This window comes from Andrographis paniculata, unplaced genomic scaffold (assembly GCF_009805555.1).
Source record: "Andrographis paniculata isolate CXL003 unplaced genomic scaffold, ASM980555v1 Contig79END, whole genome shotgun sequence".
NCBI lineage: Eukaryota > Viridiplantae > Streptophyta > Magnoliopsida > Lamiales > Acanthaceae > Andrographis > Andrographis paniculata.
Window position 1 is genome coordinate 2434909 of NW_026137616.1, and position 12574 is coordinate 2447482.

General features: G+C 25.6%; 2 protein-coding genes across 5 annotated transcripts; one reads left to right on the forward strand and one right to left on the reverse strand.

Moving 5' to 3' along the window:
• The first annotated feature begins 1692 nt into the window (after window positions 1–1692).
• On the forward strand, window positions 1693–2950 carry LOC127240568 (uncharacterized protein At4g22758-like). Its single transcript, XM_051259301.1, has 2 exons — window positions 1693–1981; window positions 2607–2950. Exons 1-2 carry the CDS (start codon window positions 1699–1701, stop codon window positions 2783–2785), a joined length of 462 nt encoding a protein of 153 aa, XP_051115258.1. The 5' UTR covers window positions 1693–1698; the 3' UTR covers window positions 2786–2950.
• Window positions 2951–7025: 4075 nt separating this feature from the next.
• LOC127240557 (protein CYSTEINE-RICH TRANSMEMBRANE MODULE 11-like) lies at window positions 7026–9981 on the reverse strand. 4 transcript variants are annotated; one of them, XR_007836339.1, is made up of 3 exons: window positions 9854–9981; window positions 9603–9690; window positions 7026–7695 (listed from the first exon to the last, which is right to left on the reverse strand). XR_007836339.1 is itself a non-coding variant. In XM_051259282.1 (3 exons), the coding sequence occupies exons 1-3, from the start codon at window positions 9894–9896 to the stop codon at window positions 7227–7229; spliced, it is 276 nt and encodes a 91-aa protein (XP_051115239.1). In that variant the 5' UTR covers window positions 9897–9981; the 3' UTR covers window positions 7026–7226. The 4 variants fall into 4 exon arrangements, 2 of the variants coding, with proteins under 2 accessions (XP_051115239.1, XP_051115240.1); XR_007836338.1 differs by having other exon boundaries at window positions 7026–7703; XM_051259282.1 differs by having other exon boundaries at window positions 7026–7371.
• Between the last annotated feature and the right edge of the window lie 2593 nt (window positions 9982–12574).

A 12574-nucleotide genomic window follows, 5' to 3' on the forward strand; every position in this document is an offset into this window, starting at 1 on the left:
GATCTAAATATTTTATGAATATTAGACACATAATTCTAAACTTTAAAAGGAAATTGATCTCTATAAGGACAACAAATGTTATAACACAACCTTTGAATGCAAATTATAGAAAGTTAGAGTTTAGGGTAAGAGAAAAAGTACTATATATACTATTGCAAATATATTAACTAAGGTTGTTCTTTTAGAAAGTGTTAAGAAAGAAAGCACTATATATTATTTTATTATATCATTTAAAAAAAAAAAAAAAAAACCATTTATTATCTGTACATTAATTTTAAATTCAATCTAACGTTCCCTTAATTAACCAATAATTATTATCAGTAGGCATGGAAATGTATTTCATTTATATACTAATATTATATTTTTAATATGTGGCAATCACATCAATGGAGTAGTTAAGAATTAACAGTCATGAACCATACCTTCATTCTTATTTTTATTTTATTTTAGTTTTAGCTTTTTTAGTTTAACATTATATTAAATGTTGTTAGAGAAAAAAATATATTTAAAAAAGAAATACTATGAAGTTGTATAATAAATTAAATTTTAGAAATATATAAAGTATATATTTTTGCCTTAAATATTATATTCGAAACATATTTAAAATTCTAAATTTATATATATATATATATATAAACCCATAAATTAAAAGACTAACTAGTGAATATTGTATAACTTGCCTACCTTAGAGAAACATAATATGTATATATATATATGTATATATTAGAGACAAATTTACGTGAGTTCGATTTGGATTTGAAAATAATTATTATTTTACTGAAAAATTGGATTTTATTTTATTTATGTGATCGAAATAACTATATGAGGTGTTATTTTGAATGAAAGTTAATATAGTTAATATAATATTTTAATTAATAAAAAACATTTAAATTTAATTCAAAATATTTAAGTTTAATTCGATCCTTTAAATGATAATAAAAAAATAATAATAAATAATATTAGATCAGATGAAACCTACAAACAAATAGAAGTCTCCAAAAATGTATATTAAAGATAAATTGTAAATGACAATAATTGTTCTCTTAAAATAATATGTTCATGCAGTTGCCATGAATATAATATATATTAGTTGTTTATGATATAAAGTATAAAATTAATATTATTATTATTATTATTATTTTGGATAAATTAAATGTAAATATTGGTAACATGTATATAAATAAATAAAATATTGAAGAAGTATTTTATGTGAATATAAAGTGTTTATTTTTTTGTAAAAACAAAAACAACATAGATTTAATGGCAAGGAGAGGAAGTATATATATATATATATATATCTTAGTAAAGAGATTTGTATTTAATTTTGAAAACATAAAGATATAATAATATATAGTGTAAAGTGATGAATACCATAGAAATTAAACAAGAAGAATCAAGTTCCATAGCATTGTGCTCCTTCCTTTTTGTTCAACATTTTATGCTAAGCTAAGTTACCATTTCATCATTCTCTCTCTCTCTTTAAATTTGAACCTAACAATCACCAATCCTTCAACTGATTTTATATATATATATAGGAACATATAAACCCTAAAAAATTATATGGTTTTACAACCTAACAACTCTCTCCCCCTCTCCCTCTCTCTCTCTCTAGTGAAGCCATATATATATATATATATACACATATATTATCGTTCGAATGTTTTTCATTAATGGCCTAGTGATCATATGAAGTCGAAGATGATGATGATGAGGAGCTTCTCGGAAAAGACACGGTTGAATATGATGAGAAGTGGTAAAAAGGACGACGTTGATAGCAAGAATGTAAAGAATAATAGATTCTTGATCACTATCAATGTATTTGGAAGTGCCGGGCCATTGAGATTCGTCGTGAGCCAAGATGATAATAGTGCGAGGGTCATCGAGACTACCCTAAAGCTATATGCTCGTGAGGGTCGCCTTCCAATCTTGGGCCTCGATACCAATTGCTTTATTCTTTACCGTGCCAATGCTGAATTCGACGGTATGTATATACGCTTATGATCATATTAAATTTAAGCTTAAAGATTAATTTACTTCTACTATTGAAATTATAATAAGTTAAATTGAATCAAAATCCTTTAAATGTGCTCTTTTGGAGTTTGATTTTGATTCTTATATATATATATATATGTACTTCCTCTATCCAGGAAATTTAGTCCCATTTTTTGTAAAAATACAAAAAAATGGAGCTAAATTTCCGAACAGCGGAAGTAAAGTAATATTTTGTGAAAGAAATAATCTATTTTATAGAAAATTATAATAAGTGTATAATTAAGTTTAATGGTAGTAGATACCAATTAGGTCATAGCTAATACTATTTTAACTATAACAAACCACAATGATTAAAAATAAGAATCTCGGGGTTTTTTTTTTTTTTTAATCGCATAGAATCTATTGAAATCAAGACATTATATGCAAAAAAAAAACTCACATTAATTTAAATCGAGTCTCAAAGAAGTAGTTAGCCTTTTAAATTTCTTAATACATATGCATACGAAAATATTATTGAATTCATATAGTGTGTATTAATCTTGTTGTTTTTATTTTACCGCAATCTTATACTATCGCCTTAATAATCTTATTCGTTCTACGAATTTTTGCGACAGCCCTTAAACCATGGGAAACAATAGGATCATATGATGTAAGGAATTTTGTGTTATGCAAGAAAGAAAATGTGAAGACAAACATGACACAAGGAAGATCAGAGCTTATCAATACCAAGAAGTATAGAGGATGGTTTGTTTGGCTTCAAAAGTCTTTTAGTCTCAAGATTCTTCCTCACTAGAATATATACATATATATATATATAATAATTAGTCACAAGATAGTTTGATAATTAAAAAAATATGTTTATATATATATACAATAATTAATCATATGATACCAAAGATATCTCTATCTTCATATTTCTCATCAAAACACAAAAATTGTACTATATGTTATTCAAGACTTCTAGTAATACAACATAATAATAAAGTAGTTTTAGTATATATGTTTTCTTATGTCATATAAACATATTAAAATTCATAGTAACTTATATTCTTTTTGTTTGTTTTTACTCCTCCATTCGACAAAAAAAAGTATATGTTTCGCTTTATTTGGTCATTCGTCATAAAAGTATTTATTTCTTATAAATAATATACATACAAGTCAATGTATAGTTACAATAATATTCCTCAATAATTTTTATATCTTTAAAAAAAAACATAAAATATAAGATTATTTTTGTCTTTTTCATCTAATTTCACTTAATACAACTATTTTTACAAATTAAATACTCCTATACATTAATTAAATTAAAAAATAAATGAATATTTTTCTTTTTGGAGAGGAAGGGATATTATAATCTTTTAATTTTCATTCAAAAACATAAAATTCAGTTGCTATTATACCTAAAATAGTAAAAATGTATGGTAAATTAAAAGAAAAAAAAAATCAACAACAACAAGAATAATAATAATAGAACAAATCCTATGAAATTTAAAATCGTTAGCATTCAACATTACTAGATTCTATGTGAATATTTAATCCTATATATCATAAAAACTTTACTTAAATATTTCGATAAAGTTAATGATTGATGCAAGGCTTTTATTAGTACAATTAAGGATTATATGTGTAGTGGTTAATTAGCACAATTATTAATATTCAGAACCAATAATTGATGCAAGGCTTTTATTAGTGTTGTTTAATAAAAATTGGTCATGGCACTTGGCAGGACATCAAATAAATTAAATAATTAAACATAGTAAAACTGGATTAGATAAGATTTAGTTTATTATATGGGAATACAATTTTCTATGTCATTTTGTTGTAGATAATAACTATCAAATTAATGTTGTCCAATTAGGCAAAAGAAAAATGAAAATAGCCACAGGATTTTAATTTTAAGACATCAACAATGTGTCTTGAAAATTGTAAAATAGTCAATCTACGATCATATATCATGTTCGACCCGTGAATATTCGAAAAAAGAATTTTACGAAGTTTTATTCATTTATATTTAAACTTTTTTTTCTGTTATCAATATATAAGTATAATTTATAAAATTAAATAACTTAAGGCAAGAACTTAGCTGATCGACAATGGCACATCAACAAAGGACTAATATAATTGTATTTTCCCAATTGTGTAAAAGAATATCTTAAGATATGCTATTTTGATCCTATATATATGTGTGTATATATATATATTTGATCTATTTTTTAAATAATTCAACCATTATTATTTGAATATGTGCTAGATAAATTATTAGTCAAATATAATAACTTACATCTAGTAAAAAAAAGAAATCACAGTAAGCATTGCGTGGCAGAACAAGAGGTATCGAAAATTTTTAACTTATGATCACTACTAGAAAAAAGGTTGATAATTGCGGAAATTTATTGCAAATTTTAATCCGTAACAATTAAAAGTCACGGAAAGTAATTTCGTGACAAATTTATGTCACAACTTTTTGTTTTGACTATTCCGTAAATAATATTTGCTGAAAAAGCTACAAACAACTTTCCGTGACTATTTAAAGTAACGGCTTGTGTAACGAAAATGTCCAAGATATGTCTATTACGTGTCTTTTGATTATTTCGTCACAAGAATTGTCACAAAAATTTTTCTTGACTACTTTAAGTTGCGGCAAAAATAACCAAAATATTTCCAACATTTTAAATTATTACAGATATTGTCATAGTATAATTTTCGTGACTTTTTAAAATCAAACTTCACAACATAAGAAACGAAAATAATTATAAATTTTTCTTATTATCGTTTGTAGCTATTCAAAGTAATAACAAAATAATAAAATCATCTTCAATATCTTTATTCAATATCGTTCGTAGCTATTCAATTTTTTGTTAAAAATTCATGATGATATATTAAATAAATATGTATATATTTTTAAAAGATAAATTTATAATCAATAATATTTATATAGTTAAAATATAATAACAAACAAAAAGTAATACTTTATGGTAGATAGCTAAGTTGGCATGACAGGTCGTGTAAGTCTTTAATAACTATAATAAGGTCACTAGTTCGAAACTCTTCAACATTGGTTGAAAAATAGTGTGGTACGAAGTAATTCCGAAAAAAATAATCGTGTGTGGTTGCATTGAACACAAATTATAATATAATTTTTTTTTTCAAAAATATAAAATCACGGAATTGTTACAGTTTTCGTTAATATAAAGTCACAGAGGTGTAATGGTATTATTTTGTAACTTATTGTCACGAAAATGTCACAATTATAAAATATTTACGAAATTTTGTTGCAGCTTCTGTTGCTATATAAAGTCACGGTCATGTCATGGTATTATTTTATTAACTTATTGTCACAGAAATATCACAACTTAAAAAAAGTCATCAGCAAAATTCAACGGAAATAGTTCCGTACATTTTTCCGTGACTTTTTAGTAAAAAGTCACCAATTTGTACTAAAACCGTGACTTTTTTTACCGCAGCTATAGCCTAATTTTCTGGTAGTGGATTTATAAATTTTTATATTGATTATTACTTTATAAATATGTAGCAAAATAAGAAATTATAAATTGTGTTCCTTAATGTAGATTCATCGTCATTTTATTTTTTTCTAATGGAACACGTACAATCTTAAAAATTGTACTAAAATTACATACCTTTCACTTCAAGAATAAAAATATATTTGTATAAAATTTATATAAGTTTTTAGATAGTATTTTCCTATTTATACCTTAACAACAACTAATAATGGCTCATTTTTTATCGAGATTGGTCTTAATTCAGTACGAAGAACAATCATGTTTACTTAGATTATATTCTTACTCGACAAGATAATTTATAATATTCTTTTAAGATTAATGAATGAAAAATTTATAATTGATCTTAAAAAAGATATATATTGCCATATAAAGTAGTAATATGATAAATAATTAACTTTAACATGATATAAATGGAAAGACAAAGATTACTCATAAGGAAAAATATATATATGATGCATTAAATTGACAACCATAGAGAGTGACAAGCATCAAGTTCCCTAACATGGATTGCATATACACCCATCCCTCCTTTTTTACTTAACTATATACTCCCTCCGTCCTATAAATATAGTCTTAATTGGGTTGGGCATGAGATTTAAGAATATTAATATAATATTGATAGTTGGTAAAAAGTATGGATAAAAGACTTTTTTCCCTTTGTGAGTGTATTAGTGTAAAAAGTAGTGGCAATTGTGTAATAAAAATGAAAAAGTAGGGGTAGTTTTTATGGTAATATGATTATTTATGGAAATAAGACTATTATTTTGGGACGGACAAAAATGGTAAACAGGACTATTGTATTAGGACGGAAGGAATATCTTTTATCCATTTTTTCTCTTTTAAGTTAGACCCAACAATCATAATGTCTTCAATTCATTATAGATATGTATATAGGTGTATAAAAACCCTAAATATATTTCTTCTTGTCTTTGTTTTTTAATCAATGTCAAATGAAAGAATTGTGTTAAAAAAGAGTGCTATGAATATAGAGAGAGTTTTCGGGTAAGACATGGTTGCGTATGAGAAACGATAAAAAGAATGAAAATGACAATAAAAATGTAAGAAATCGTAAATTCTTGATTAGTGTCAATGTTCTTGGAAGCGGGCTCGAACATTGCCTCTTTCGTTCTTTAGTGTATAAATATTAGGTTTGACGGTATATAAACACATTTTATTTGTATTTTGATTTTATTTATAATTTTAATACATGTCAGATCGTTTTTATATCACCTAGTATTTTACACTCCTTTAGTATATATTGAATAGAATTACGTTCGATGCATTTATATTTAAATGCAATAAGTTTAAGTAGTGTTTTTATTTGATGAGAATTAACAACATTATTAATTCTAACTCAATTCATAACAATTTTTTGCATTCAAACAAATACTACAAAAAAATAATATATTTGTAACGGAATTCCGTCCCTAAAGTTCACGTAGCTAACGTAATTTCATTCCTATTTCCGTCTCTAATGTCATTAGTAACGGAAAAAATAGATTTAGAGACAAAAAGATTTTATTACAAAAATGATTTTTTCTTACAGTGAAAAGTTCAACTATTCCATAATGTTGTAACTAGCTAATTGTTTATTAACATTTGTATATGGTATAATTTATTTAAATTTCTAAAGCTTACAATTATTTTGAGATAAAATTAATACAAAACAACCATGATAACACCTAATGAATAATCAATACAGAAATTTTCATTTTAGTCATGGATATCCTCCGTCACCGGAACTGATACTTGCCAGTGTGGCGTGAACATGGCTTGCCGGATTTTTTCTTTTTTTTTATAACGTAGGAACCCGCAGTCGCTACCCAAAAGTGCGCACTGGGTAAACCCCCGGCCGAACCTAATACCCTGCAAACCAAGCTCGACGAGAAAGTCACACTAGGCTAACTATATGTGTGGCAGGTGACCTAAGGCGTCGGGGGTTTGAACCCATGACCTCACGGTCAGTAATTACAACAAACTCGTGATTATATATATATATATATATTGAATCATTCAAATATTCGAGAAATCAGAAATACAATTAGACAACATAATTATAGATAATATATAAATTTAATTAAACTAATTAATAATTAATTATAATGAAGAGATTATCAGGAGCAGATGAAGATGATAGAGGGATCGCAGCAGCACTCGTCGATTAAGCAGCAGCAGCATAAAGCTGCAAGACTAACCACAAATTTTATAATTAATTAATACTATTAATAAACAACTAACAATAGTAAATCTGTTCTAATGCATGTTTGGTTCTTTTACATGAATAAAAGTTATGTGAGATTTTGGTTTTGAATTTTAATTTTGAATAATAAAATTTTGAATTGAAATAATTGTTTGATGTGATATTTTGAATATAAATTAGATTTTAATATAATAAGATAAATAAAAATTGAGTGTTTAATTTGATTTTTTTGAAAAGAAAAAAATTGAAATAGTAAAATTAAAGGTAAAATCTTACAAATAAACAGAACCGATTTTCCAAAAAAAAGAAAAATATGTTATATATACAGTAGAATAATGAAATTGTTTAAAAACACAACCAAACAAACCTATTATCTAAGTATAATATTATGTTCGGTTTACTCAAATTTTGCTTGTGTGTCTTCAATATATATTTATCATTTTACATATAGGTGATGATTATGGTACTAAAAATATATATAATTTTAAAATAGTGCAAGGAAATAAACAGATAGATACATACGACTGAGACATGGGGATTTTTTGTCAAGTAAAATATAATCATTTGACTTTTCGAGTAGATTTAAATATATTAGTATTTTAGAGATATTTAGATGTAAATTTATTTATTTTTATTTTTGATATTAATGGTATTGAAAAAATAATTAAAAAAAATAACAATATTTTAGTATTTAGTTGAGTGATACTTTTACTATAAGAAAACCAATTGATACTTTTTACTTGTACAGACGAAAATGATAAAATGAATACTTTTAAGTCGTATGAAGGATACTATATATATTCACTAAAAATTCAATAATTTAATATAATATACTTCCTCCGTCCAAAAAGTATAGTTTTACTGTGTTGAACACGAAATTTAAAGAATATTGATATTATATTGGTAGTTGGTACAAAGTAAGGATAAATGACTTTTTTGCCCATGTGAGTATATTAGTGTAAAAAATAGTGGCAATTGTGAAATAATAATGAAAAAGTATGAATAGTTTTACGGTGATATGGTTATTTATGAAAATTAGATTATTGTTTTAGGATGGACAAAAATGGTAAACAAGACTATTGTATTGGGACAGAGGAGTATTATCTTTTAAATTAGGCTAAATTGCACAAAATCCACCCGTGGTTTCATGAAATTGCACCAAATCCCTCGTAGTCAAACTCCCTCGTGGTTTCATAAACTTTGCATCTAACCCCCGCAGTGGTCCTTATTTAACGGTATTTGAACTTAATGCGCTCAAACTACGAATAAATTTTAAAATCTCAATTTATAAATCCCTAAAATTATAAATATTTTATATATATATTTACCCAAAAAAAATAGTAAATATACTCAAAAATAGTTATTTTTCTCAGGTTTTGAGAGTTTATTTTTACTATTTTTTTAAGCTAAATATATAAAAATAAATAAATAAATATATACGTAATTTTAGAGGTTTAGAAATTGAGATTCTAAAATTTATTGCAGTTTGAGCACTTTTAGGTCAAATACCGTTAAATAAGGACCACTGAGGGGCTAAATGCAAAGTTTATGAAACCACGAGGGAGTTTGACGCAGTTTAAGAAGTATGGGGGATTTGGTGCAATTTCATGAAACAAACTTGTGGATTTTGTGTAATTTAGCCTTTAAATTAACATCAAGTTACTCCTATATTTTTTCAACATCTACGTATTATACAAAATTTCACACTTCAGTGTTCAAACAATATCTCAAAGTAATCAAACCATAACATTCAATAAATTGAATTATATTTTTATAGTGGACCAAAATAAAATATACTACTAAGTGATACGTTTGTGTGTATATATATACATATATATATATATAGAGAGAGAGAGAGAGAGAGAGAGGGAGGGAGAGAGAGAGAATACCAGCCCTCAAGAAGACCTGGTTTTCTGGATGGAGGCGGCGCAGCGTAATACTGCGGAGGCGCCATCACCGGCGGCCCCTCATACTGACCTATATATACATACATATATATATATACGATACATCATTTTGTGGATAATATATAATATTTCAAAATACATAAAAACTTAGAAGAAATTAAGAGAGAGAGAGAGAGAGAGAGAGAGAGAGAGAGAGAGAGAGAGAGAGAGAGAGAGAGAGAGAGAGGTTATACCGTGGGCAGGATAAGGAGAAGCATATTTTGGTGCTTCGTTCATTTCTTTGGACTCTTGTTCTTAATCAATATTTATCAAATCCTTCATTATGTATTAATTTGTGTATATATATATAGAGAGAGAGAGAGAGATGTGAATAGGGTTTATTCTTTGGGTTGGGAAATGTGAGGTTGTTTCCAAATTTAGGGTTTAATTATATGCTTATTCTTAATTAAGGGTGTGTTCCTTAAGTCTTTTTAAATTTTATTTTATATTTATTCTTAAGTGAAATTAATTATTAAATATTACTCCTATTATGTAAAAATAAATTTATTTGATTTACGTACTGAGTGTTAATTTAATTTGTTTCTGTTCTTTAAAAAAAATCGTTAATAATTATAAAAAGATAATTGTATAATTTTTTTTGCAAAAAGTAAAATAGGCTTATTTTTTATGATGGACAAATAAAAAAAATATACTTAAATTTTTTATGACGGAGGAAGTATTATATTTTATATAAAAATCAAATATTTCAATATAATTTTAAATAAATAAGTGGATTGAATAATTTTTTATTTTTTTTGAAAAAAAAAAAAAGAAAAGCAACATAAACAAATTACTTACACGTACGCACATAAATGGAGGCCTTGAAAGTGGAGTGATACACTTTCATTATATATTAATCAAATTAAATGATTTAAGTCATATCTGATTATGTAATGAAAAATCATATTATTCCATTTTCAAATATGATTGTTACGTATGGACACAAATAATACATATTCCTTCTTGTTAAAAAAAAAAAAAAAAAAAAAAAAAGAAATATATTCTTATATATAGATTTATACTTGAAATATATGATTGAGAAGTGATATTAGAGCACCTGATTTTGTGATTGATCAACATGTTTAACTTGTTGGATTATTAAATTATGATCTCAAATCATTATTTAAGGTGATAGGTTTATCTCATTCATTGAAATTTACTTATTAATTATTTAGGGGATGCTTTTTTTTTTTCTTTTCTTGTTCCTATCCAATTTTTTATTATTTATATTTTATTGTTCTAAACAATTAAAAAAAAAAAGCCTCAATCTTAACTTAAGAGACTGTTTATGTTTTTTAAGTGTAAAATGTATCAAATCATATATAATAGAATAAATTCCAATACCTAAGGAATCTTGTGTCTAATAATCACTTGTCTTTAATTTTTCAAAAAGATGATATTCTAGATGAGGTTTTGGACCAAATTTTGGAACATTTTCTTTTGTCTATCAAAAGTTTTTTTTTAGATGATGTGGATACCTGCAGCCGCTGCGCACTGGGTGGTAAATCGCCGACCGAAATCAGACCCGACGGAAAAGTCACACTAGGCGAACTATATGTGGCAGGTGACCTGAGCCGTTGGGAGTTTGCAAATCCAATTCCTACACCACCACTGGACCATCCCTTACGGGACTAAGTAAATAGTAGTATTTAAATTTACAAATTGTGGTATGTAAACTGAGCCTAACAAAAGTCATAATAGTATCAGTTGTATTTCTTTGCCAGGCCCGGCCCATGAGATCCATAATATTTCTTTTAATTCATTTGAACACATGAACCCATTTCTATCCTTTTTGAACTTCACTTTAATAACATTTTTATTTTTTAAAAAATAAAAATTAAAATAGTATCTGGGCTGGGCTTGATGATGCAAGCCTGCAATGGAATGGAAATCATCATACTCCTTTCTTAAATAAATAAATAAATCTGCCTTTTTTTTTCTTTTATTATTTATTCATCATTTCTTTATTAAGTTAAAAGAAAATTTACAAAATAAAATTTAATTAAAATTAAATATAATAGTACTCCGTAATTTGTATGGAAGCAAGCAAACCGGGGGAGGCGGTTGCCGGTAAAGGGTTAGGGTTAAATAATTGAAGGTGGGCCCCAGTGTCGTGGCACAGCCCCGCATTATCTGTGGATCCTAACCCACTAATTCAATGCTCATTCAATTTTCAACCCTTTAATTATTCCCATTCATTTTATATGTTTATTTATAAGGGTGTGTTTGTTTGGGATATTGGATTGGATTTATACTGTTCATCTCATTTTTTTCTTCCAAAATCATCAAATCAAATAACTATTTTTTATTTTTTATATTATATTAAAAATCAAAAATCAATTTTACATTCAAAACATCACATCATACAACTATTCAAATTAAAAATTTTTACTATTCAAATTCCAACTCAAAATTCAAACTCCAAACAAACACAACTTTATTTAGTACTAGCGTGTCAACCCGTAGTTGGTAAAAAGTATAGGTAAAAGACTTTTTTATCAACGTTAGTGTATTAGTGTAAAAAAGTATGGGTAATTGTGTTAGAGGTAATTTTATGGTGATATAGTTATTTATGGAAATAAGACTATTATTTTGGAACGAACAAAAATGGTAAATAAAAATATTGTATTGGAACTGAGGGAGTAACTATTTTAAAATAATATTACATTATACTTATACATGTATGTTTAAATATTAATTTTTATTTGAAAAAAATTAAAATAATTAACTATATTTATTATTAAAATTTATTTATTATATTTAATTTGATTTAACAGAATAACAAATAATTATTTGTTTTAATTTTATATTACAGATATTGAAATTAATTTAATTTTAATTATAACTTTTTAAATCTCTAAAAATCAATATATACTAAAAAATAAAAAATAAAATAAAAATTGAAAAATAAAATA